Here is a 26,895-nt window from a genome sequence, read left to right on the forward strand (position 1 = left end):
GATCTAGACTACCTATTGTAAGCAAAATCCAATAATTCATTACAGAAAGTAATCCAAAGAAATCTTTTAGAAATAACAAAACAGTTTTCTAATTTGAAAAAAAAAATAGAAAAAATAGATGAGTCATTTTTGCTATATATATGATATATTCACACACATACTTTCAAGTATCATTTTCACTATCATACTTACATGGCTAGAGATAAAAAAGTGAAAATCCCATAAGCAGATTATTATGCCGAAGAAGTCACACAGAGCCTTATCTGGGTTGAGCAACACCTGGAATTCTCCACGGTTATCGTAGTGACCAAAAAAGCAGTGACTAGACTCAGTGTATTTCTTCCCTTTATTAAACATGTTTTAATAAGGCTTGAAAAGTATCAGAATTTAGAAAAATGGAGATGGGAGAAGCACAGGCAGTCATAAACCCCCCAAATTCACAGCTAAGCTCGTCACGCACTCAGTACCAGCAGGGAATAAAACGAAATAAATATCCAAGTAATATCTGGTTAGCAGGCAAACTGATACCAACAGACTGACTTCAGCTAGGATGATTCTACATTTAAGGCATCACACAAAACAAGTTAATGCTAGGAAGCAAAACAATCATCATCATGTGCTCAGCCACAATTCACATTTAGCTCTGGACATCTGAACCTGCTTTATTTCAAAATAGGAAGGCTAGGAGGGCATCCCATAGTCTTCTGGGAAAGTGCCAGGCAGCCACCAGGCAAGAGCAGAAGTGACAGTGGGTTTTATCACAGGGGAAGGAATTTAAGTGCTTATTAAAGGCTTTGCTGCAGTGCCAGAACTGGGCACCCGAAAACAAGTTCTGGTGGAATACAAAACTTTGAGCTAAAAAGCATAAAGTCTGTTCAAGCAGCTACAGTGACAAGCGTCCTGCAAAGAGATCAAAGTGGAAAGTCTTCAAGATCTAACAGCTTCTGGAGCTTTGAAATGATAATGGAGATGTCCAGCAGGTGCATTTGACAGCCGGGAATAGGACTGGTTCCACACTTCTTGCTAATACGCCCTGCACTCCTGCTCTCCAAGTCTAGTTTGGATTGACAGGTATGAAATGTCTCTAAGTGAAACAGATATAAACTATTTCCTTACTGGTGATGTCATTTTCATTTGTCTGTTTCTTGCCCAATATGAAAAGGCACAAATTCTGCATTAAAAAAAAATTATTGCAAGACCTAACTAAAAACCTACTAAAAAAATACAGAAACCATTGGCTGTTCCTAAGAGGGCAAAGTCCCTTAAACGTTAAGTGCTAGGCAGTCTGAAAACTCTATGGGTTTAACTATTAAGCTCAACTATTTGGTTTAATACTTCATGCAGGGTGTTCTTAAAATATAGTTTTAAAACCATGAAGCCCAGACACAAAAGTAAAGCTTCTTGGAAATAAGGGAGGTCATATATATCAAAGGAAGGATTCATGTCACTTTACTAGGCTGAAATGCAATGGTTTTTTACTTTTAGTAAGGGTCCCATGGAGTCCGGAGTATTTTTTCCAAGCATTTCTCTAGGTAAAGATTCCATTAGGTAGGATGGAAGCTTTGAGCTCAGGCCAAGCCTTGCTAAAAGCTACTATTCCAAGTTCCCAGAATTTGGGTAACATCAAAAATTAAGTTTCCTGAATTATAGACAGCCTGAAACGCAAGACGGCAAGAGTGCAGCAGGACAAACAGAAAGTGACAATGAAAAGCACTGCACAGCTCAAGACTTACAGTATACCCAGAAGCTGTTAATTCACAAGTATTCCTCATTTTTTACCCCTTCTTCCCAGGCTGTATTTTGGCACATTCTTATACCTCCTTCAACACAGCAAATTTCTGCTTTCTTTCCTTGTTCTGCTGGTTTTGTACCATATAAACCCACGTCTGAATAGATGCTTCAGACATTTATTCTTTAGTCTTCTCAGGCTTACTGAAACCACACATTGACAATGGCTATCCAGTTAGCTGGAAGTTTAACAACACTGAATATTTTGTACCAAAACTAGATACTTAAGCTTTTACTGCTTTTATTCCTCTTATGAGCCTGTGTCTGTTTTATTAACACACAGAATGGAGAAAGCTCAGCTTTCTCCCATAGTATAAGAATACAAACTACGCCATTATAATCAGAACATTAGTATGCAGCGCAAAGTGATTTGCAAGCTGGAGAAAACTAGGTTCGTGGTCACTTGCTTCTTCTAGCAATGAACTAAAGGCATAGGTTATAATATTTGATAAAGCAAGTATGTAATTTAATTTTCACTCAAGTCTTCTAGAAACACAGCAACTGTGAGCAGTGAAGAGCCTCAAATCAACCTACTTGAAGTTTTCACATTACTGTGCAAGTCAGTTGGCTGCTTAAATAGGCTCAGGCTCAAAAACCTGAGACCATACAAAAAAAAAACCTACCAGTCATCCTTCTAGATGAATGAAATACTGCTACCCTGAACAATATTCCAGTCAGTCTCGTAGTGGAATTAAACAAAACCAATACTATATACTTCTCACAACAGCACTCAGTTTAACCTCAAGGCTCTTCACAAAAGGGCAGCACTACCTACGTTTCTGAATTACACTCATTTTAGTGAGCCTTGTCCCAGTGCTCCCAAATTACATACACGCAGACAATTTTATGTTACCACTCAGGAAACTGATTCATCTTTATCTTTCCATGCATACAAGCACTACTGGTTTATTCAGAAATATCAAAGCCTGTACAAACACTACTTAGCTTGAGGCTGATGATATAGAACAGAAATAGTTTGAAGAAATTTAGTTCAAAAAGCTTACTTTAATTGCAAAGATGATTCGCTGAAGCAGTAAGCTGGAGAACAGGCAGGGACTGCTATATTCTGCTAAGAATGGTCCTATTAAACAAACCTGACTCGCTTTGCACACCTGCAGAATCAGGGCAGGCAACCAGTTACACCAGAATCCACAGAAACCAGCATACAGCCTAATAGCTCCCTCCAACATCCAATACCTATCCCAGTTAATGACCAATACCGAAGGCACAGTATCATTAGATATAGATGCCTACTGTAAGTGTTTCTATTAGACATAATGATCCAGAAGTTAATGTAATACCTTTTTGGTATAGTCTGATATGCTGTTTAAAACACATTTCTTAACAAGATGCTCGAGTGTTCAAGTCTATCTTAGCACACGAGCACTTCAGTGCCTTCATCGGGCAGATTTAAAAGCCTGATTCAACTGAAACTGCACTGCCACAGTGACTAAACTTGCTCTACAGAGTTGTCACAAAGATCAAAACCCCAATATGCATCTGCCTTCAAGTTTAACTGAAGAAAAGCTCTATAGCCCTGGCAAGATCTTAAAATACATCACACACTGAAAAAGAAACTGGCAATTAAGTATTGGTTTTGCTGCATGCTCTGCTTTTTTTTTTTTTAAAGATTGGAAAGAAAAAGCCTCTCACACTGTGCTCAAAACAAGAGCATTGCCTTTAAAATTTTCCCCCAATCCTACCAGTCAAGCAAACTTACAGCTCCCACAGCAACTTTCAAGCCAATTAAAGTTTCATTTCATTGTAGACATACATAATAGCAGACTACCTAGATCCTCATATACTTTTATTTTGTAGACATGTCTCTAGTGCGCTTTACTCGTACTTCATATAGGAATTAGATACTTAGGCAGAATCACTCACTTCAGCACTTTTAGTGTAGTTCCTACCTGAAACTAGATGTCTTTCTATGTACTCTTGAATTTCTTGGTTGGCATAAACCAAAGTCAAAAGAGAAACAATGCAAACTATAATCAATTAGACCAACCACTAAGAAAAAACAGTAGCCACATCAATATAATTTTACTTTGATTTAGGGTGCTATCTAATAGATTTATTAGAAGTTTCAACAGACTATAGCTCCAGACTTTATCTTTCTTGGAAGACACTACAATAGAAGCCACAGTAGAGACTGCCTCGTCACAAGAGGTACAAATACTTGCTGTATAGATGGAGAAATAAAAGGACAAATCTAGTTGTCTAAAAGACAATTCACTGTACACATTTTATTTACAGTTTTGTACACTGTCTTAATATGAATGGGACCGCTTTTCTACTTGAGCCATTTTAACCAAAGCAAAATAACCTAAGTAATACAAAGTGTTAAAATACAGCGTAAGATACAAAAACAGACATACTATTTCTAGTAAGGAATGTAAATTATGGTGTTACATTAAAAAAAATCCACAATTATGTTTAGGAAATCACACAAACAGATCACTGATTTGACTGAAATGCATAAATTTGTAGCAAAGCTTTGATGTTACAAAAAACCAAAAAATTACCAAAGAATGCACAAAATTAATGTTTATTCCACCTTTGTCATATTCCCAGATTCTTCACCAAATGTTACATGAACAAAAACAATTGAAATCAAAATATCACTAATGTTATCAAATAGGGAAAACAAATAAATTAATCTAGCAGCCATCAGCATAGGTTACAGCAAAGATGATGCTGTATAAAAAAATTGCTAGAAAACTGTATGCACCATACTCTTTTCCAAACCAGCAAAATGTTACTGCATACAATGCAAATGTAAAACAGAGTAATTTCCTGCAGGTACAGAAATGCAACTTCTTTTCTGAATACTGTGGATAAACAATTTTTTTTCGTAATAGTAATGTTTCTACCAAGCTATTACAGAGTGGGCCAGGAAAACATTTATGGATTCAGGGGGTGAAGTGTACTAAAATTCTGATTGATTGGTAACGGTTACTTCAGCCAAAATAGAAAAAAATTGAACACAGAAGTACAAGACAAAGGCGAATGAGACTTCTCACAAATCTTAGCAACACTTAGATGGAAATCAAATTTAAATGTAGTCCACTCTGCTTTTGAAGAGGCTTTGGTTCAGCTCCCAAATCTCGATTGCTTGACGCAGTCTCCTATGAAAGAATACTCAGAAGGTGTCTTCTTAAACAACAAACCTATTTTTAGTGGTGGAGCCGCTCTTAGTAGCTGTGTCTGCATGGGACTGATAACCAATCACTATCTTTGGAGGAAGTCCTAATCTTTCCTTGTATACTCTCCTGGAGAAAAGAAATAGAACAACAGTTTAAGTAAAGCCCGTAGGAAGGAACTAGTAACAGGACTCCTGCTTTTAAGATCGATTGACACCTGCATGAAAAATTGTTGCCTATTTAGAAACAATTTCTCAGGTACGAATAAAGGACTTGAAACAGGATTTTTCTAGCTTATTGCATCTAAAACCAGCTTGTAGTTCTGTATGAACCACATAAAATACGAAAAGCTCTTGCCAAAAAATAATTCACAGGCCTCCATAAATGCTGAACACAGGGATTCCACTGCATTCATGTGAATATCTTTAATATCAGCAAGCTATATTCCCACATATAGAAACAAAACAGCTATGAAGAAGTCATGGTCCACGATTCCAGAACTACTGAGATGATAAAGTCACCTGAAGCAAATAAAACAGCAACTACCTGGAACACTCAGGTTTTATCACCACACACATCTCAGTTACACAGACTTACTGTCTTTTCTTTAACTACTGATAGAAAGCAGACCCCCAGCCCCCCCACTTCATTATGGTACTGGTCATGGGCAGCTACCCAACAGGAGCCCTAAGAAAAATGATCTTGGATCTTATGCCTTAAGAAGCAGCTGTACTCGCCTTACACACGCTGTGTTCCTTAGCCTAGAGTGAGATGCAAGCCACTAATGGCCCTAGGCTCCAAGCTCTGACTAAACCACAGAACAAGCCTGTTCAACTGTAGATTGTTAACAAAACTACATAAACTTGTTTTTTTAACTTACCTTAATCACAAAGGAGCAATCATAATCATACAGAACCATAGCTTACCCCAATTTTAACTGTTAAATAGAAGCTTGATGTATTGTCTTTGGAGTTATGGCAACACGACAGCAGGTTATCAACGTAACTTACCTTAGTCATTGTGCCAGTCAGTTTGCAAAATATTAACTTTTTTTACAGTTCTCTAGTGGAGTCACCTTAGCTCATTAATTAGTGGTTAATACCATTCTAAAAATGCTCTCTGGTGCATCCTTGACAAAGCTGATTCTGCCCCTCTACTCCACTCTCATGAGACCACACCTGCAGTACTGCATCCAGCTCTGGAGCCCCCAACATACGAAGGGGATGGACCTGTTGGAGCACATCCAGAGGAGGGACACACAAATGATCAGAGGGTTGCAGCACCTCTTCTATGAAGACAGGCTGAAAGAGTTACAGCTGTTCAGCCTGGAGAGGGCTCCAGGGAGACCTTATAGCAGCCTTCCAGTACTTAAAAGGGGGCCTACAGGAAAGACGGGGAGGGACTCTTTATCAGGGAGTGTAGTGATAGGATGGGGGGGGAAGGTTTTTAAGCTGGAAGAGGGGAGATTTGGATTAGATATCAGGAAGAAATTCTTTACTGTGAGGGTGGTGAGACACTGGCACAGGTCTACCAGAGAAGCTGTGGACGCCCCATCCCTGGAGGTGTCCAAGGCCAGGCTGGATGGGGCTTTGAGCAACTTGATCTAGTGGGAGGTGTCCCACCCATGGCAGTTGTAACTAAATGATCTTTAAGGTCATTTCACATTCTAACCATTCTATGATTCCATGCCTACTAGGTTTGATGTAAGGTTACTCTCTCCTAGATGAAGATGTGTACCACAGTTCTGTTTGTTTACTGTTAAACACTTACCTTTCAAGTCTGAACATGATTGTATAATAAAATTGTTAGCACAAGGTAGACCCCACCAGATACTTAAAGGCCAAAATGAAGAATGTGTCAAGAGAGCCACCCAGTAAGCAAAAAGTGTCAGCAAGCTAACATGCCTGACAGTTGAAGTTTGGCCTACGACAGATGTGCTAAGTTGTGAAGATAACCTATGCAAATCAACACAAATATTTAAGTGGCCAACAAGGACTGAATTTAACAGCAAATAATTTTGAAGCATCAATACTACAGCATGAGGAATCCACTTGCTCTAGCAATACTTGCCAAATAGCAGATCACAACATGCATTTTCTATGGTACATACTCATGTTAATCTGAGATGACTACTGTTTCTTACTGGAATGAAGACTACAACATGCTATCACACATGTCAAATAATCCATGAAACTCAGCATTATTTTATTTGTACTGAAGAGACAAAAAGGTAGGAAAACATCTGTAGAATTTTACAGTGTATCACTGTGCAGCTTTTTTCAACTATAAGGACATCCTTGTGAACTTCAGATTTACAGCACCTTTCCTCTCTTATTTGTAAGCATCACTTTCCTTAGAAAGATCTTACCAATGCTCTACTATTACTGGCTACCCACCATCACAAACTAGCATGCTGCAACAGAACCTACACTATCTACAGGTATTAATTACAATGTCTCATTGCAAAATGAAAATCTTCTGCCAAGACTTGTTTCCAATTCTTCATTATTTCTAAACTACAGTGAAGGCACTGCAGCAGTACAAAGAATTTACTAACATAAACCTGTATTAAAAAATACACAATAACACAAATAATTTGGCATTGAGTTACTTAAACTTGGGATACACGTCTCCACAGGCTACATTTACCTGACGTGCATTCTCTATCAAGTTTACTGGCTTTAAATGCATTGTTACACTTTATATATTCAAGACACCAATCACAGTACTTACCCTATATGCGTAACAGCATCCCTGTTTTCACATTCAGTTGTCCATATTGCTATTTTATCACCCTTAGTTCTAACATTAACAACAGCACCGCATACATCATCACTGTAGTCATCAAACGACTCCCCAATAAGGCACAGCAGCTACAAAACAAAGATTAACCATTATAAGTGGCAGTTCAGAGTCAGAATCCTGCTCCATATGCAAGGAGTGTACACAAAGGACTGAGGAATACTACACTTTACAGCTTATAGCCACCTGCCATACAGCAATCATTTTCTGTTTATTGCAGTATCTTCTTGAAGTTCCAAATGTTACAAGTGAATGCAAACCCAGTTGTAGTAGGGTATCTTCCTCCTGTTTTGATTTTTCCATCTCTCCTCCTGTCCCAGCAGCTACAAGTCCTGACACAGTTGATCATTTACATAGTGCTGCCTCCCACCCAACCTCACAATCCAAAACCAGTTAAGACTAAAGGAATTTATTCTTCTTTCTAAATTATGTTTAACACAGACAAATCTGAAATTTTATGTGTTTACATTCATTATCTAGGAAGAACCTGTGAAGAACTATTTGGGCAGTATGTCAGCTATGTACTGTCCAACCTCAATCCTGAAGTTTATCAATTGCAAATCAGACTGCAACTTAGGTGAAAAGTGCTATCTGACAAAGCGTTACTTCCTATCAACACACTCAGAAAGCTTCAGAGTTCTCACAGACTCCAAAGTAGGAATGAGTCATCCTGAACAGTGTGTAATGCAAGTGTAACAACACAAGCGTACGAGTTACACAAGATTCTTCCCCCACAGATTTCTAATGAAGAAGACTGGAATCGGTGAAGGTGGTATACTACAGGAACATCAGACTGAGGCAGGTCACACCCCTGTACAACATGCTCGCTGTGAAAGTGATATTTAAAGTCTTCAACTTGTAACTTGTAAAACAAGCAATTTTCAGATATTAAAAACTGAGAATTTCTTGTGGTTAAGACAGATTCATCTAGTCCAAGCCAAATTAAAAAACCTTCTGCACACTGAATCTCCAAATGGACGCTTGTTTACTTCACTTACACAGTATGTTAAGTACACTGCCATTATATTCATTTTCCAGAATCACTTATAACATTTGGAAATTCAGCACACTTGCAACTTTTTGAACAAAGCAGGTCTTTCAGTACCCATGAGAGCTGCAGGGGCTGACTTCATCAAGGAAATACAAATAGGACAAAGTGTGCTACTGAATAAATCAGGTATAACTACGCATACCTTAAACATTACACCTAATTGCAGGCTGCACACATTCATTGGGTAATGAAAGCCATAAATGTTTAAGTTTAAACCACACACAAACATTCAAAATACTGATCAACAACCTTAGTACATGTACATGCAAAGATGACTACCATGCTTAATGAACACTACAGTCAAGTGCATTCTTCATGAATGCTGCACAACAGGGGAAAAGTCTTCTCAAATAAGTTTAGTTTAGTTACAAATGGTAAAGATCATTAGATAATAAAAATTTGTTTCAAAGGGAGTGATAAAGGAAGAAGTTTTGATTTTTACTGGAGAAAGTTGCTTACAAATAATTACTGGAATTAGCGGTGACAGGGTTGTTTTGGAGCACATATTCCAGTCACCTGAGTATTTGGGCTCTGTGCCATTGCCTGCTGCTAAACAAAAAGCAGAGCCCTCTAGCCTTAAATCTATATACACTGTCTACAAGGTTCCAATCCACATGTAATGGTTATTAAGAGTCGGAGGGACTCATATTGGCATCTAGGGGCAGAGGCCAAATGCACATGGCAAGACGTTTATTTACTCATGTACAGTCATATTGCCTAGTAGTATAAGGGTCATCACCCTTCCTTCGAATCACCGCTACAGTGACTATAAAGATCCTAATAGCTCTGGCATTTTGGACACCTCTGCTTTGATCCTGAAGGCCATCTCTCCCTTTCAAAGGGGTACGATACTTCTTGCCTTTCGCACAAGCAAGGAAAAAAAGATCAGAGATTTGATAAGATTGCTTTGCATTGTACTGCCTGCAATCCGTGCCCCTAAAGCCCAGATCGCATTAGACTCTTAGGCTATTCTGAGTCAGTTCATAGACAGTACAGTTGTATACTTTTCTACAACACATTTACTGCAACCCACATAATCTCCAGAAGTATATTTACCATTCAAAAAATCTATTAAAAAAAGATAAGAGCAACAGAAAAAGGAACTTTTCTAGTGCACAGGAAGATTGTGCTACTGCTTGCCTATCCTAACATTAAGTACAGAAAGAACAAAAATAAACCTGAAACTCCCTTGTCTCAGCCAGACCAAAACACGAAAACCACTCACTTTAAGAATATTTGTAAAACAAATTGTCACATTTAAGCAATTAAATTGGGAGTCACATTCAATACAGAGTATTATTTTCCCAGTAGCTCAACAACTATTCTTTACATTCCATGGGAAAAGGTTCACCTGTCCTGTAGAATTATCTCTACTGCTGCCCATTTGAAGAAAGTATTCGATAGAATACAACTACATTGAGCATCACTACTGAAAAATAATGAAAAATCATGAAAGATACAGCCTGTCAATCAAAACTTACAGGAGACTGTGCTGTCAGAAGTCAGATGTCTACCATTGCACACAGAAAGAACAAACAGGTTAAAATACTAAATACAAATGAAAGATTCTTCAGTTGCAACTTTTAAGGCCATATGCTTACTGTCTCTAGCCAGAAGCGATCAAGGTCACTTCGTCTCTGCTGTTTGTTTAGTGTAATTAACCATCGTCCTCCTCGCTTGTTTTTTTCATCTTCCCACATGGGTTCAATCCCATCCTGCAAAGAACAGCCAGAAGTTAAATCAGACTTAATCTGTAGTCTTCCTAAAGAATAACCAAAAGACCAGTGATAACTGAAATAGAAACTTAAGAAAAAAAGCACATAGTTTAAGATACATACCTGTCCAGAAATACTGTCTCATACCAATACCAAAATTCCTAAACAGCTTAAAAAGAGCACTTTCTCTAAGGAATTTTTATTTCTACTGAAGAATCACAGTCCTGGTAAAAGTCTTGGTTACACAACATTACATAAAAAACTGTGGGAACAGGCAGAGTCAAACATCCACTTTGCCCTGTATGAAACCAGATAAAATTAGCAGCTACATTCTGGAGTCTTTATTTTAAGTCTTGGACTCATTGCAACGTTGGCCAAGTGTTTCGCTTATGCATAAAGATTACTTCACTGAAATGGAGACCCCTGGCAGTCTATCTCAATGACTTCTTGCACATACAAGGTGAGAATAAGAGGGCTTTAATTGCCAGGGCCACAAAAATCAACACACCACTTAAAAGCAAGTTGGATTCCAATTCATGCTTTACCAATGGCCCTGCACTGAATTAAATGACTCTGGATGCACTGACCCAGCAAAGCAGCCAGCTGCCACTCCCATATCCACCAGCTACACTGCACTTCAAGAAAGTCAGTCATTAAAAAATGCAGGTAACTGTCTAGACAGAGAAAGTTGGTTAAGAAATGTCTACTGAGAGCCGCACTACCAAAGTTTGGCTGAAAACTAATTAAGTGTTCAACATGCAGAATGAAGTGGTGTCAGCTCACTTTAAATTTAACACCCTCGCTGGCAGCTGCACAGCTCAAACTAGTTCATCACCTTTAAGAGAAACTCTTAGGAGGTCACGATTGAAGGACAACAGCAAGAGATTGTTCAAAAGACTGCAACAGTTGCCAATTCTATACCTGTTCCATGCATTTAAATAACTAATTTCTAGTTGATTATATGCAAACACAGAATACATACATAATAATTCAAACACAAATTTAGGATTCATGCAAAAAATACAAGCATGATCCATAGATATTCTAAACCCTGAAGGGCCTACAGCTTCTTAAAATCTACTAGCGAGGTTTCTCAGTCACCTAAAATATTGTTACCCTCCCAAACCCAAGGTTTACAAACAGTCTACAGAGGAGTCCCAGCCAGTAGCTATGTTTTATAAGCAGTACTTAGGGGATTATTTAGATATTTGAATCCAGAAAGGAAGCTGTATGTTAGAAGCACTTCAAAGAAGTATGGATTTTATTTAGAACTCCAGTTCAGATCTCCACTCCATCCAAGACAGGATTTCATAGAACAGTCAGAGTTGGGAAGGGACCTTAAAGATCATCTAGTTCCAACCCCCCTGCCATGGGCAGGGACACCTCCCACTAGACCAGGCTGCTCAAAGCCTCATCCAGCCTGGCCTTGAACACTTCCAGGGATGGGGCAGCCATGACCTCCCTGGGCAACCTGTTCCAGTGCCTCACCACCCTCATGGTAAAGAATTTCTTCTTCATATCTAATCTAAATCTTCCCTCTTTCAGTTTAAAACCATTACCCTTTGTCCTATCACTACATGTCCTTGTAAAACATCCCTCCCCATCTTTCCTGTACGCCCCCTTTAGGTACTGGAAGGCTGCTATAGGGTCTTCCTGGAGCCCTCTTCTTCAGGCTGAACAGCCCCTGCTTCACGTACACTTTCTCATCAGCATTTCCTATTCACTTGTCTGAACACCTTCTTCAAGTGCCAGTGTTGGGTACAATTTTGTATTTCATACATAAGCAATATGGCGCATTACTGGTGGTGTAAAAATTAATTATAGGAGCATTGTGCATCTGGCTAGTAGTGCTCAAACAATACTGAAGAACATTGCAGTCTCCCACAAAACTCAGACATTTTACCTTATTTCATATCACACCAAATGAAAGAGACGGAAAATCTTTATATTATAAAAATTGAGACTTAATTATTTGCACAAGCATTTCACACACAGAATGAAGACAAACATAGCAACAGATTAAAATGCACTGTTTGGGAAACGTGTTAAAGCAAGTACTTGCGTTTTCAGAACTAGTGACAGCCTGATTTTCAGAGGGCAGGTGTTTCAGACTTCCTAAAAAAATGAACACCTTTATGACACTCCCAATCATGTTCCTAATTATCTAAAGTGAAATATTTGGACAGTGTCTTGCTTAGTCAGGAAACCATCCATCAACATCCATAACTGAAGAAAAAAGGTTAGCAAGCATACCTTAAAGAGCGAGTAGTCACAACCAGGCATTAAATTACTAGAGAGCTGGATATGGTTGTATAAACTATTGGAGGGAAAAAAGCAGGATTAAAAACTAAGCATTATTTTAAGGTACAAAATTCTTAAAGAATTTAAGACATATGACCAAATAAAATACAAAAATTAAAAAGCATTAAAGTTATTTCAGAAGCAACCTCATTTCCCAAGTATTTTTCAGCAGTATAAAAGCATTAGCTTTAAGATGTTCTGGGCTTAAAGAAGCAGAATGGAAATTGGTTTATGAACACTTGCTGGGTTCATATACAATAGCATTTTCCAAGAAAAATACCAATGCTTCTTTTAAACCTAGTTCTAACAAAGTTACTAGAAACATAACTCACCAAACTTTCATGGCAACAAGTTTTGTGTTCATGGGTATTCTGTACATATACATACACAGAATAAAGATAATTGTTTATATTTCTAAGGCTACTCTCTCTGCAGAGAGGTTTTGGGAGAAATATTCAACTTTGTTATTTAATACAATACTCTAGGGGTAAAGACTTTAGGCCTGATAACTCAAATTGTTGAAATTAGGACTCAAAAGGCAAGAACAGATGACTGGAACAACAAAATATAAAATACATACTCCAAATTGAGTTTACAACTATGCAATTCAGAAAAAAAAAAATAATCAAAGGAGTATATACTACCTCCTCCTCTAGCAAGAAGACAGATTTTTTTTCCTGCACTGTTAAGGTCAGACTTCAGAAAAAGGCCTGTACCTACCACAATAAGCTGTAGTCCAAGACCAACTAACATTCAGGCATGGTCGAGCACCAAAAAAAGAAATTCATTACTGAGATGTTCTAACAATTAGAAATGGGGCATAGGAATTTACCAAGCCAGTTAAGAGATTTACCAGCTTCCCTCCTTTAAGTTTACCTTAACCTTAATATTTTCCCCCAGAACACCACACCTATTTCCCACTCTGACCACAATGGAGGCATAACTTCTCAATTGTTGTGACAGATTTTATATCTTGACTGCAGACATCTAGATTAGTAGTACTTTTAATTACCCAGACTATCTTGCCTACTGAAGTTCAAAAAACTTACCCGTAACCCACTTTAATAGTGAGCTTCAAATAATTTAGCCTCTCATCACATACCCCAAGAGACTGCAAACTACTGTTCGCTCAACCATCAGTCACCCCCACAGCAGGAATAGAAAAGCTGGTTACAAGCACAGAATCCTATTTCCCTCCCTGATAACTGCACTGATAAGTACTTGTTCAACATTAATATCTTCTTTTTTCCTGTTGGTGATAATGGGTCACTGATAGATCTCAATTCCACTAAGAGACACCATCTCTCCCTTACTGATCACATCCAAAAAGAACCCTACCACTCAGTGTAGCATGAAACATTAAGGAAGATCAAACACACAATGCATTTTTCCCACACTCGGTTTCATTCCACTTACATTTTCTCCATATTTCACCATTATGGCAGGCAAAAATCTTCCAAGTAAACCACCTGTATCTGATCGAAGCAAGTGTTTGGAAAGCATAGGCCTACCTTCAAAGGCTTTGTTCTTGCTGTTTGAGCCTAACTGCTTTTGCAGTCCTTCAGTTTAGAATGAAGGTAGTTTCTTCTGTAACTTCTAAAAAACTTTCAAGGATGCCCTTAATCTGCATCAATCTCCCAAGTACTATGCTCCAGATTCAGGCACTCTTGAACACTTGAAGTAAGCCAGATGTCTGAAAATTTAATCAACTAACAAAATTTGGGGCCAAGGAAGTGACAATCACTTAGTTACAAGAATTTACAAATTCATGTTACCATAACACAGCTACTGCACAAATAGTTTTCTACATGTATGTCATGTGCATATGAATATAAGCAGTGTTGCAGTGTTAACAGCAAGACAATGTGCATTTAAAGTATGAAAAACTTCTCCACTCACATTTTCTTCAAAGGTTACATTCCACCACATTCTAAAGAATGGGGTAGACCTCACCTCCAATTTTACAAACATTTCAGCTTTACTCAAAATTTCAGTTAATGGAGTACTTCATGTTTTTCTGACTTTGGCATAAGTTTTGTAGGATAATTATGCAGATTGAAAACTCTTTACTTACGCCCAAAAATCTTCAACAGTATCAAACTTTGAGATAAGACGAAGATTTGCTTGCCAAGTTTTGCTCTTGTCATTTTTAAAAAACCAGAGCGCCCATCTAAAGGAAAACAAAATAAAACAATCACATCAAGAAATTAAAGTATATTAAAAATATAACTTGTTATATCCAAACTAATTGAAAACCGCAATATATTATCAGCATGGAAATCAGTTTTCATCAATAAGCTACACACGAAACTCATTTCCCAAATCCAGCTCTTAGCAGATCAACATTATCTGTCTTCCCACAACAAGAATCATGGCAGACTTGACCAATCCATTTGGGTAAATATTTTAAATAGTTTTGTAACATTTCTAAGACTCTAAACCTCTATGCCTCATATGTTTCTCCTTGCTGCCACTGCTAAACTGCAATCCCCTGCCACAAATAACTGATTACAGTCTAAAACAACACCAGCTATTCAAACTAGGAGCACAGCTCCCTTGCCAGTAAAGGGGAATTTCCAGTAAAATTTCCTTGTAAAGGTTACAAAAGCTAATTATATCACTTCAAAAGCTATATGTGACATGAACATTTCCCAAGCACTCACATGCTTGGAGAGCATAAATGTTAAAATGCAACTCCCACCAACTTTTACTGTTTCAAGTTTTTAAATCCGCATAAAGACAAGATCAAATGAAAAATTTTCCATCTTTATCTCTCCGAGTACAAATCCCAACACATAAATTGAACCTTTCACACAAAGATGCTCTTTCTAGATCAAAAAAACATCATTTAAAATGCTAGAACAGGATACCTGATAAGGCATTTAACAAAACAGGCTTATTTTTCATTCTGATAGTTTCACTAGCATCAAAATCACCCAGGTCAGCACTGGAATAGAATTATCTTCTCCCAAGAGAGTACTTTAAGTCACCAGATGTCTTTCCTACCATTTCAAACCTTGTTTTAAAAGTTTACTATTTTCCAGTAATAGCCCCACTACCCCTTGTAAAGGAGCACCAGCACCAGTTTAATCAAAGTGTTTAGAGGAAAAAGAGGAAGGATGGAAGTTGAGAGAAAGACAACAAAGGAAAATGGGATGCACACAGCATAGCACTCTAGTGCAGAGGGGTTTTCCACACTTGTTTAAAACAGAGTAAGGTGCCACTCGGTAAAAGGTTCACTTTGGGACAGCACCTACAGAACACGTACAGTACAACACATGGAGTACTCAGCACTCCACATCAGCTCTTCATCTTACTTGAGAAAATTACTTCCTAGCTGCTCTTTTTGAAGTATATGTATGCTGCTGAGTAATTTTTTTTGCACATTTACAGGAATTCAGCCTGTAATCTTATAATACCTTTACTGCAGAAAGGCAGTTCAAGTCAAGTCTTTCAAGTACAAAACTTCTGGGTAAAGTCCTCATTGTCTCTATAGCTCAGTAAAAAGCTGAGCAGTAGCTTTTAAGACATACCTGGTTTTGCACACTGAACACAGATTTTGTAAGAGGGCTTTGATTTTTTCAATACCTTTTCTTAACTATACTTTTAACCATTGCTCCATGTTTTTCTTGTTAAACAAGAAAATTTAAGTGCCCTACAGTTTTGTTTTCCTCCTAGTGACATGTGGTGCAAGTGTCTGCATTTGTACTTAACAGGATTTCTTCCACTGTACTTCCTACAGATAATGGAAAAAATACACTGTAAACACCAACCACTCATATGATCAAGTCTAACAAGCTCTGTGGCTGATTAACACAGCTTCTACCGCTATCACTTCCAAGTAGGAGAAAAAAAAATGGTAAGATATGAAGCAGAAGACTCTGATAAGAAATAAGAATGAGAAGTGTTCACCACTGGCACCTTAATTGCCTGAAGTACAAGGCAGAATGGAAGGTTTTCCAGTTCTGCTTGGCAGCAACTTCATCTCAGTGTCAGTCTCAAAACACACCAGACAAAAGCAACAAGAGCTCTGCTTGCCCCCAGGTAAAAGCAATTACCTGGCCACATTATGAAAATTTGCAAAGATTTTCACCTTCTTTAATAACACTACTTGAAAAGGCACTAAATTACAACAGGTTCAGGTTCTATTTTCTCTGCAACCTCACTGCAAATATTTTTAAAAAACCCAAGAAATTTCAAAATACAAGGTAAATAAGAAAGCTGTAAAGCCACAGGCATTCTTCTATCTTTGGCAAAATTACAATCACACTTCTGTACTATTTACCTGTTTTGTAGTGGATGCTTAATATACTGTTCAGGGCTGGCAACCTCCTGACTAGGTGCTGGCTCGGTTTTCTCCTCTTCTGAAGGCTGAGGGTTGGGAGTGGTTTCCTGTTTGAAGAAAGGAGTTATTAATCCATTCCTTCTCAATTTTTATTGATGAAATTTAGTTCTCTGAAGTAACTTTAAGATGTTGGAAGCTAAGAGTTCCTCTACTTCATCTTGGATTAAGGGCTCAAATCACATCACGGAAACACAATCTGCATCCCTTTATTCTTCAATATCTGAACAGGTCCTACAATAAATACTAACTGCAGGAATTCACATTCTGCTGTTCAGTGATTTGCTTCCTGTGTCATTTGTTTCCAGAAGTGTTTGCTTAACATACTTGTCTTATTTTGAAACAGTTCTGAGTTATTTCAGAAATACACAACATGCTATGTTACTTAGAATACACAAATCTAAAAATTAATTCCCAGAATAATAATTTTAGAAGGCATTTTTTAAAATCAGTTTCTGAAAAAGCATCACTGCAAAATATGTACAGATCCTGTTTATTTAGAAGAATCTGTTACTACAAGTAGGAAGCATGCCTACAATTCTCAGGTCTCAAATCAGCTACTACAAGCAGCTAGAAACCAAATCAATAAGTAGCTATCTTTGTATTTGCAACATCACTACTAACAAAGCATCAGGCACCGAACAGCAGAATTTAACCATATATCAGTTCTCAAATTTCAAACTGAAATATATGCAATTACACATGTTTACCATAGATTAGACTGATTCCAAGTATTATTTTTTCAAATCTCTAGAGACATCACTAGAGACATCAAATATGTAACACAAAGAAGTGAAATAATGTATTCCCTTTGCATGCAAACCCCCTCCAGCTTGTCATTCAGTTTGAGAAGCCACTGTGTCAGGTTTGAAATTCTAATGCCATTCCTTCAAACCAGGGAACACAAAGCTTTATTGTGAGGCCAAGTGTCCCCGCCAGTTACTACCATCTCTCCCTAATCTGCAATCTGTACTAGAATATTACAGAGACAAGGAATGAGGACTAGAGCTCATCCCCTACAGCTAACACAAAAATGCCAGCACAGCCAACCCTATGAAAGAAAAAGCACTGCAGTAATATAAACAAATACTAACTACAGCAGACCCAAACACTCTGTACATTCCTAAATGCAGCAATATAAAAGTAGTACTTAAAAATCAATTCAAACTTTGTGGTCTTAAAGAGAACAGAGCAATGTAGGGGTGGATTAAGTAATGGTAAATCATCTAATTAACGGAACGGTTTACTCCAGACTTACTCAGTTTATCATCAAAGCTACTGAAAAATGGAATGGATTTGAAGTGATGACAAACAAACACTGTCCCAGCTGGAAAACTCTTCTGGTAACACTTAAAGATCCATCTTAATAGGGGTTCTCTCTTCATTATCAATATATTTAGCATTATTAAGCACGGTATTATGTTTTATTTCAGAGAAGTTACACCCTGATGCTTGAAAATAATTAAGTATGCTTTAGTTTAATAGCTCACCTAGAAAAAAAAATCTCAGTTCAAAAGCTGATTTAAATAATGTTTAAGAATGCTTTCGTATGCTCTCACATTCACAGTGAAAGGACTGAAATGCAAAGGCCTGACAGGGGCAGTGACAACTATGAGAGTGCTTTGATTTACAGAGTACAAGGGGCAGGCAGTACAATTGCCTGCCTCTTGCTAAAACTAAATGCTTTCTGAAGATTTCCTAGTGGTGAGCATCACTGACAAACCCACAGAACAATCTGTCAAGTCTCCTTCAGTGTAATACTATAAAAAACTAAACAGATCTTCAAAAAGCTTAGTAAGTGCTTCAAATTCTATCTAGAATAAAATTTCCAGTGTTGGCTCCATTTATTAAGTTGATGGGATCAAATATACATCTTTCTCTTTAATCCCATACAAGAACCCCACAGAACAAATTAAGATGGTCAATGCACAAAGGCTGTAAAATACACCAAAGAAGCATTTCAGTATTTCCTCCTCCAAGTTATTGTTTGCATTATACTACAAAAAGCCAAGTAGAGACAACTACAATTTAAGTTTTGCCCCTTCAGCAGCTTCTAACTAGAAGAGTTAGAGATATTACATGTGCAAATACAATGAGCACACAAGGAAAAACCTTGTTGGTATTTTGGAAGTAAACTAAGCACCAGGTTTTGTGATAAAGCTTGTTTTCATTCACAATACTCTGCAGTTGTGACATCTAATTGATTTACAAATGCTATCACACCGAAGATGTTTACATCAAATAGACTCACAATGGACAAATGCAGAGTATCTTCCAAAAATAACTTCATCTGAGAATCTCATTCACATTTGCTCAGCAAATAGCTTTCAATATAAAGAGCTAATCCTAAAGTCTCTCTGGTCAGTCTTCCAAAAGTATCATAACTATATTAAGTGGAAGAATCAATACAAAACTACTAAGCACTTGCAGGGCTATGCCATTTCATAACTTCTAATACAAGACAACATCAGAAAGGATTTAGGTAGCACCTCCAGACAAAAAAAAGCGTCATAAGCCTCAATACCTGCCCTGTATACCGATGGTTGCCCTTCACAACTACATGAAACTATTTTTGGACAAATGGAAGACATCTGACTCAGTGCAAACATTTTAGTTAAGTCACCACAATAACAATTCACTTAAGATATTTTGAAAGCTAACCTAGCTTTAATGAAATCCAGACTAATCATTATTTCAAGCTCCTGTCCCAAACAGTATGACAACTCACCTCCAAGGCCTGGCTAACTATGATCTTGACGCAGGATTATGCCATTGCCCTCAAAAGAGGGCAATCCAGCCAGAAGAGGCTTATTTTTTTTTTTTTCTTCAGCACCTAGCTGCCCATCAAGGACAGGAACAGCTGTACACACAAGAATAAATCTGGAAAAAGGTGTAAAGTTGGAAGCTGAGCTTTCTACCATGGAAGACTTTTCTGGCTGGTCTCAGACAAAAGCCTAAAGTAGCTTCTTTTCACTACCTTTTATTTCCCAGTGACATAAGGAAAACAGAGTAAGGGCCATTTTCATTTTTGGCTGGTTAATCACACCAGCTCTCATTTCCTTTCACTTTACCTTTATCTCATTATTCTGACCACCAAGCTAAGTATTTGTAGAGCAAATCACTTTTCATAATTAGTCAAAGTATGTACATTCACTAACTGGCATTCAAAATCAATTTCTGGTATCCAACCTCTTTCCAGCTACTGAAATTCTACCCCAAACCACAAGCATGCAGGTTTTAAAAGATTCTATAACACAATACGAATTAAAGTCATATTGTACACATTTTACCAATTCACACCTTGAAATCTTGCAATTGCTACACTATTAACTTACTGAAGTCAGGCTGTCTCCATCAGCAGTTTTTGAACTACTAAATTTAAGTCCTTCATAACACTTTACTATTGCTTATATCTAATGCATTCTTTAACCTAAAATTGACTTTGCATCTACTATTAAACGAAGCCACCACTGGGTTTGCTACTTTTAAAATAGATGTAATAAAATAGGTAGTATTACCAGATAAACTGGAAAGCTTCATATGGCCAATCCTACTCCTCACACACAAGACAGCACATAATTAAAAGTGACATTTATTCTCTACCCACATGTTTTTTTGATGTAGGAATCAGCTTACAGAAGTCCATGAAACATTTGCCTACTCAGCATTTAATGACTGTGCATACCTGCACGTTACTTGGATCCTGACACTTGCAGATTTAATTGATGCTATTTATTTTTTCTCCACAGCACTTAATGACCAACATATCAAAGGAAGGTGTGCATGCCACTGGGACAGGAAACAAACAGCACTTACAGTAAAAACTGCTTAATCAGGTTTGTCTATTGCAGAGAACAACTAGCTTGACTAGGTTTCACCAAGTATTTTTAGGTGCTGCCCAGACCACATTCATGTCATCTAATTGTCTACAGAAGTTGTTTAGGAAGTCCAGTTGAGAGAGCACAACTTTTATATCCCAAAAGAAGGTAGCATAACACTATGACATGTTCTTGGTGAAAGTTAAGAGGATCAATTAGTGGAATAGGCTTCCAAAGTCTTCTTGAATTAAACCAAAATAAGTTACATTTGATAGTTCCTACCTTCTTGTTTAGGGTTTCCAACAGAATGAGAAAACTGCACATCCCAGTTATCAGACATCTAGGGAAAAAGCATGTCAGCTATCCACTGGTCCTTACGCTTCTTGCTACTATACTACAGATAGGATAACAATTCACAAAATCAAGAGCTTTATTTCAAAATATTCTGGACAAAAAAAGGGATTTAAGCCCACTCACAAACAAGTATTATGTGTTGTAAGAAAACAAACCAAATTACCATCTGATAGGCAATTCTGAGGAATGAACGTAGAGGTAAAAATCATGTGTTTTATGTGTAATACCAACTGGAAGAGAGGTCCCAATAGCCACCTGTTACCAATTAAACAGTGTTAAATAGCTTTCCAGACACTAGGACAGAGAAAAATTTTCTAGGCATGACATAACAAGGCCTAATACGGAACAACTATCCTAACTGCATATATCATTACTTAGACCACCACAGATTTTTAGAAAGGCATTCACTATTAGAACACAAACATGGGTCCTGATTTTAACTGAGTGACATCCCACCAAGTTAGAAGTGCAGCACATGTACACAAGGACAGGAACAAAAGACTGAAGTAGAAGTCACATGCTTCCTCCAGGGTCAGAGGGGCACACTGGTTTGTTTTTTTATGAAATATAATCTCAGGTTTTAAGAGACACAAAGAATATTTACAGCCCTTTTGACTTCTGAAAAAATGGGTTACACATGCTTGAAAGTACCCATCAGACTTTCAACATTTAACTCATAACCTTATGACTAGAATTAGCAAACAAGTTACAAGGTATATCAAAATACTTCAGAATCTTTCTGTTTTTTCTAGCTAAGCAAGGCTGCCCTTGTGCTACCACCTCTCACCCCAATCTGCACCCTGCTGCCCTGAAATCTACCCATGGGATAAGATGACTTTCCACATCTGACATTGTTAGTTCTAAGGCACTCGGACAAGAAAACAAGAACTTCCTCCAAAACTGCTGAGGAAAACAGTTCAGATGACTCAAGGGACAAAACCCACCTGTAACACCTCTCATCTCCCTGCACACTTCTACACAATAGACACAAAAGCACGCCAAATTACTGCAAGTATATTGAGCCACTCCTACAACCAAGCATAGAATTTTACATCAGCTGAAAAATTAAGACACATTCAATCTTCAAAAAAGAATTTCCAACAAAATTATATAATGTATGGATGCTCAAGAGGTCAGTCTTCAACCAAAAGATAAAGCCCTGGACATACCACTGGTATGCCTGGTTATTGTAAAGCATGTAATATACACAAGCTACTTCGATAAACAGCACCAAACACACAAAAAACTGACCACTATTTGTAAGATTATCCATTTAAACAACTGTTCTGCACATTTAGAAAAAAAACAACTTTTAAACAGTTACAATTTTTCTGCCTTACATCCATCCACCATATAAAAATGAAGGACAACTGCCACTTTCAGGCAGCTAACAGAACACTTGTGTTACACAGCACACTTAAACCTATAGATCACACACTGAGTATCTTCATAAGATGAACATTTTAAAGAGGAATAGGTTTTAGGACTTCATGAAATGAGTGACTGCTTTAAGTTTCTGGGCTAAAAATAGTCTCCAAACTTACATGTAACACTGAGTTTAGAATATTTCAAAAGTGAAAGACAACTGTTTGAGGAAAAAGTCACATTAATTTAAAATCTGCATTTCTTTTTCACAATGTAGGCTCTCTACCAACATCACCCATTTGATTCTCTCCTCTCTACCCCCTACAATTCACACTGATCTTTATAAAGCTGCCAAAAGATCACATTTTCTCATCAAAATTTCCCATGTATCTCCACACCTGCAGGTAGTATCAGTAAATGAAACACAACTCAGTCTCATATGCTATTTTTATGCATTACCTTGAAATTAGCTTGACATTTTATATGCAGTGCAAAACATATATTTTTTTATATTGCTTTCAGAAAAATGTTTATCTCAAAAAATTTGCAAGTTGTCAAACATCTTCTTCCTCTTAGAGGACACTTTGTATTCGGTCAGAAATGTAATTTACCATCAAAAGACAGTTTATGATACACTCTCAATTATTAAACAGCATGCAAGATACATTTATCCTGCATCATTTCAAAAAAATGCAATGAGCAAGCAACTGTGTTCACAATACTACAGCTGAATACTACACTGATTTCAACCACAGCAGGTCACTGACTATATAAGAGAAATACCTAGTAAAAAGAGCAGGTCTGAAGTTGAACATGGTCTACGCTTAATTTACATGCTAACTGCCTGTCAGTAATACAAAAGAAATACCTTTCAGCCTACCTTGAATTTCAGGAGCTATTTTGAACTCTCCAGAATTTCAAGGCCCTTCACCACTATGTTTGTAACCCCTTGAGATAATACAGTTTCATTTAAAGAAAGTTTTGAGTCTTACCTATTGATGATTGCCTGTTTAAACAAGCATTTTTCAAGTTACATGTAACTGAAGTTTCACCCATGTGTCATAAAATGAGGAGTTAAATTCACAAGAATTGCATTTGCACAAGTGTAACGATAGCTCTCATGAAGGAAAAAACGAGAGAGCCATGATGCCCATTTCCAATTTGAATGATGAGGAATCAGATGCTCACCTGTAAGTTACTTCCACATGATTTATATGCACCTAGAAGTTACAGGCTTTGTGCAGGCTACATTTTAAAGTCACCTTTGGTAAGCTACTGTTTACTAAAGCATTACTAATTAGTTTTGTTGTTGACTTTGTGGACTTCTGCACAGCGTAATCTGATCACATTTAATCCTCAGAGGCTACAATATGAGCACGCTTCTGCATATTCTCACAAATTAATCTAAAATAGTCTTAAAAGAGAAACAATCTGGATAGCACAAGAAAAAACTGACTTTTAACCTGTCAGTGGCGCAGAGGCTTAAGTTTTCCCCGCAGTGGAGAAGTAAACCACAGTGCAACAGGCCTATATTTACTTAGAATAATCTTGCTTTTCTTAGCAACTTCCATGGCACTATTTACAGTACTGTAAACTCAAGTTTCAATATTACTAAAGATTTTTAAACACTTTTTCCAGCCTCTTAACAAGACTTAAAATGTATGTTACATTTAAAAGCATGGAAGTACTAGACACGTCACTGACATTCAGTGGTGTTTTGCACTTCCTGGGACAGATTTTCACACTAGGGAAGCTTCACAAAGGAGATCTCTATAAACCTAGGTCCAGATTTGGAAGGTCAGCAGCAGAGAAGCTTCCCTACGATCAAGAGGTAATCCAATCCCTAACCACACATACAATTAAATTGTTCAATTGAAAAGCATATAGTATTTCTGCAACATTAGCATCTATGACCTCAGTCACTACGCAAGACTAAGTTTAAGCTTAGGTTAGGAGAAGTGGGAGCCACCTAAAAGGACAATAAACAAAAATGTTATTATTTAAATAAATTTGAAAATAAGCAAGCACAGCTGGTATTTATTTCCTAAAGTCAAACATACTTCGACTATGGCAGAACACTCAAGATCAGCATTACTTAAAAGCATTGTGAATGCTGCCCTATCTTCCACTTCTACTGGCTCAGCACAACCATTTGTCACGGCATGGTGAACTGGATCTGGGAAACAGCATGGCAAAATCAACTGTTTATTTTTGGCTAAATTAGGCCCCAGATCTAGCTCAACACACAACCTCATGCTTATGCAAGAACAATGGAGAGAATGGTGTAGAGACAGGCTTACGCCAGCACCACAGCCAAAAAAAGCCATAAACCATGCCTTTAGAGTCATTTCAGTTTCTAATGGCCATCAGTATTACAAATTATTTATCACAACCCCTGCTAAACTCCACGGTCATCACAAAATACTGAGGTGACAGGAATCTCTCATCTTCAGATATGTGGGCTATAGCTCAGAAAGATCAGCTTTTGAATGCGAAAACAAGTGTTTAACACTGTGGCTGAAGAACACGGGAAGGGTGCTGCTGGTAGTCCAGCTAACTGTCTTCACAACTGACATTCTTCCTGCTCAGAACTGCTAGTCAAGCAATTTATAAGTGCTGAGCAAATTCAATCTCTTCCTTGTAAGTAAAGGTGGGGGGGGGGGTTTGTTCATGGAAGAAAATCATAAGAGGAGGATCAGTGTCCTTTAGACAAAAAGGTAAAATTAATTTTTATTTAAAAATAGTGATTTTCAAACTTAATCTCTTTTTGTCTAAATGTTACAAAGCCTCTCCAGTGTATGCACTGGCTGTTTATTCCCACTGTTTTGCACTTCCTGGTAAGCAGCAGCAAGAAACAAGCCTTCCTTAAGTTTCTCATTTTCTTGAAACTGTCACACACAGTCCACTCCTCGTGATGCACAAGCATGTGGGATTAGAATAAAAACTACACTTGGACCACTTCCAGCTGCTCCAGTTCTTTATGGAAGTGCAGGCTGGGACAATGTTTATAAAACACAGCATGGTATCATAAGCATAACTTAATACCTATAAAAAGAAAAAAAAAGTACTTAAATCATCATGAAAACTATAAAAAAAGCTTGGATAAAAATATCATTTTGAGCCAGAGAGATGACATAACCGGAAAAAGCCAATTTCGTTTGCAACACGCCTCGAGTCCTACCAGTCACACTCTTCTCTCGCCTCAGCCGCCAAACTCCCCAGCAGCGCATCTGCCAACGTACCCATCCCCACAGCCCGGCCTCCCGACCTCCTCACCGCAAGGCCCCTCTCCCTGCCCGCCTCCAAACCAGACCTTCCCCGCTCCCCGCCTGCCAGGAGGGCGCTCGCCGGCCGGCGAGGAAGAGCCGCCCCCCTCGGTGACCGGCGAGCCTAACCCTCCGGGCGGAAAGCAACATGGCCACCTCCACCGCGCCACATGCGCCCGGCAGGGCGAAGTGCCGCCCGCCGGGCGGCCGGCCCGGCTCCCCGCCGCCCAGGGCTTCTCCGCCTCCACCTCGCCGAGCCTTCCGGCCCCGCCGTTTCCCCCGCCTGCCGCAGCGCCGCGGGGGCGGCCGGGCCGGGCCGGGCGGCGGGGGCCGCGGGCGGGGCGCGGCACAATGGGCGGCCGCCGGCCCTCAGGCCTCGCTCCTTCCCGCCTGGCGTGGCCCCCGGCCCGGCCCGGCGCCCCCCCCCGCAGCCCCGCGGCGGCGTCGGCCCAGCCCTCAGGCCCCCGCCTCCGCCTCCCCCTCCCCACCGCGCCGGCCGGCGCCTCCCGTTCCCCCTCCCCCCCGCGCCGGCCCCCTGCGTGCGGGCCCTCCTCGCCGGCCTCTCCTCGCCTCGCCGCCCGCCCGCCCGCCCGGGCCCCTGCCGCGCCCGGGGGGAGCCGCGGCTGGAGGAGGAGGCGGCGGCTGCGGCGGGAGGGCGAGGAAGGAGAGAGAAAGGCGGGCGGGAGACGGGAATGAAACACTCACCGGTTCCACCGCCGCCATCTTAGATCGGTCTGATCGCAGAAGCGCGGCGGGGAGGGGAAGGGGGCGGGTGCAAAAAACCCAGGTTCGAACCCGGTTGGCCGCCCGGCGGTCACGTGAGCCCGGCGGCCGTTGGGGAGAGCGGGGGAGGGGGGAGGCGAAGCGCCGGCCTTGGGGCGCCGGGCGCCGCGCGGTGGCTGCCGGGAGGTGTAGGCGCCGGGCGCGGGGGGGGGGGCGAAGAAAGGGCG

The 26,895-nt window shown here is 39.1% G+C and overlaps 1 protein-coding gene across 3 annotated transcripts; it reads right to left on the reverse strand.

The window, feature by feature from the left end:
* Positions 1 to 328: 328 nt before the first annotated feature.
* On the reverse strand, positions 329 to 26,750 carry EIF4E (eukaryotic translation initiation factor 4E). 3 transcript variants are annotated; one of them, XR_008466553.1, is made up of 8 exons: positions 21,243 to 21,299; positions 17,086 to 17,192; positions 14,875 to 14,970; positions 12,753 to 12,816; positions 10,386 to 10,499; positions 7,665 to 7,804; positions 6,110 to 6,232; positions 5,038 to 5,060 (listed from the first exon to the last, which is right to left on the reverse strand). XR_008466553.1 is itself a non-coding variant. In XM_054202412.1 (7 exons), the coding sequence occupies exons 1-7, from the start codon at positions 26,666 to 26,668 to the stop codon at positions 4,946 to 4,948; spliced, it is 654 nt and encodes a 217-aa protein (XP_054058387.1). In that variant the 5' UTR covers positions 26,669 to 26,750; the 3' UTR covers positions 329 to 4,945. The 3 variants fall into 3 exon arrangements, 2 of the variants coding, with proteins under 2 accessions (XP_054058387.1, XP_054058386.1); XM_054202412.1 differs by lacking the exons at positions 6,110 to 6,232; positions 21,243 to 21,299 and adding an exon at positions 26,651 to 26,750 and having other exon boundaries at positions 329 to 5,060; XM_054202411.1 differs by lacking the exon at positions 6,110 to 6,232 and having other exon boundaries at positions 329 to 5,060.
* Positions 26,751 to 26,895: the final 145 nt, after the last annotated feature.

Source organism: Rissa tridactyla, chromosome 5 (assembly GCF_028500815.1).
Source record: "Rissa tridactyla isolate bRisTri1 chromosome 5, bRisTri1.patW.cur.20221130, whole genome shotgun sequence".
NCBI classification, from domain to species: Eukaryota; Metazoa; Chordata; class Aves; order Charadriiformes; family Laridae; genus Rissa; species Rissa tridactyla.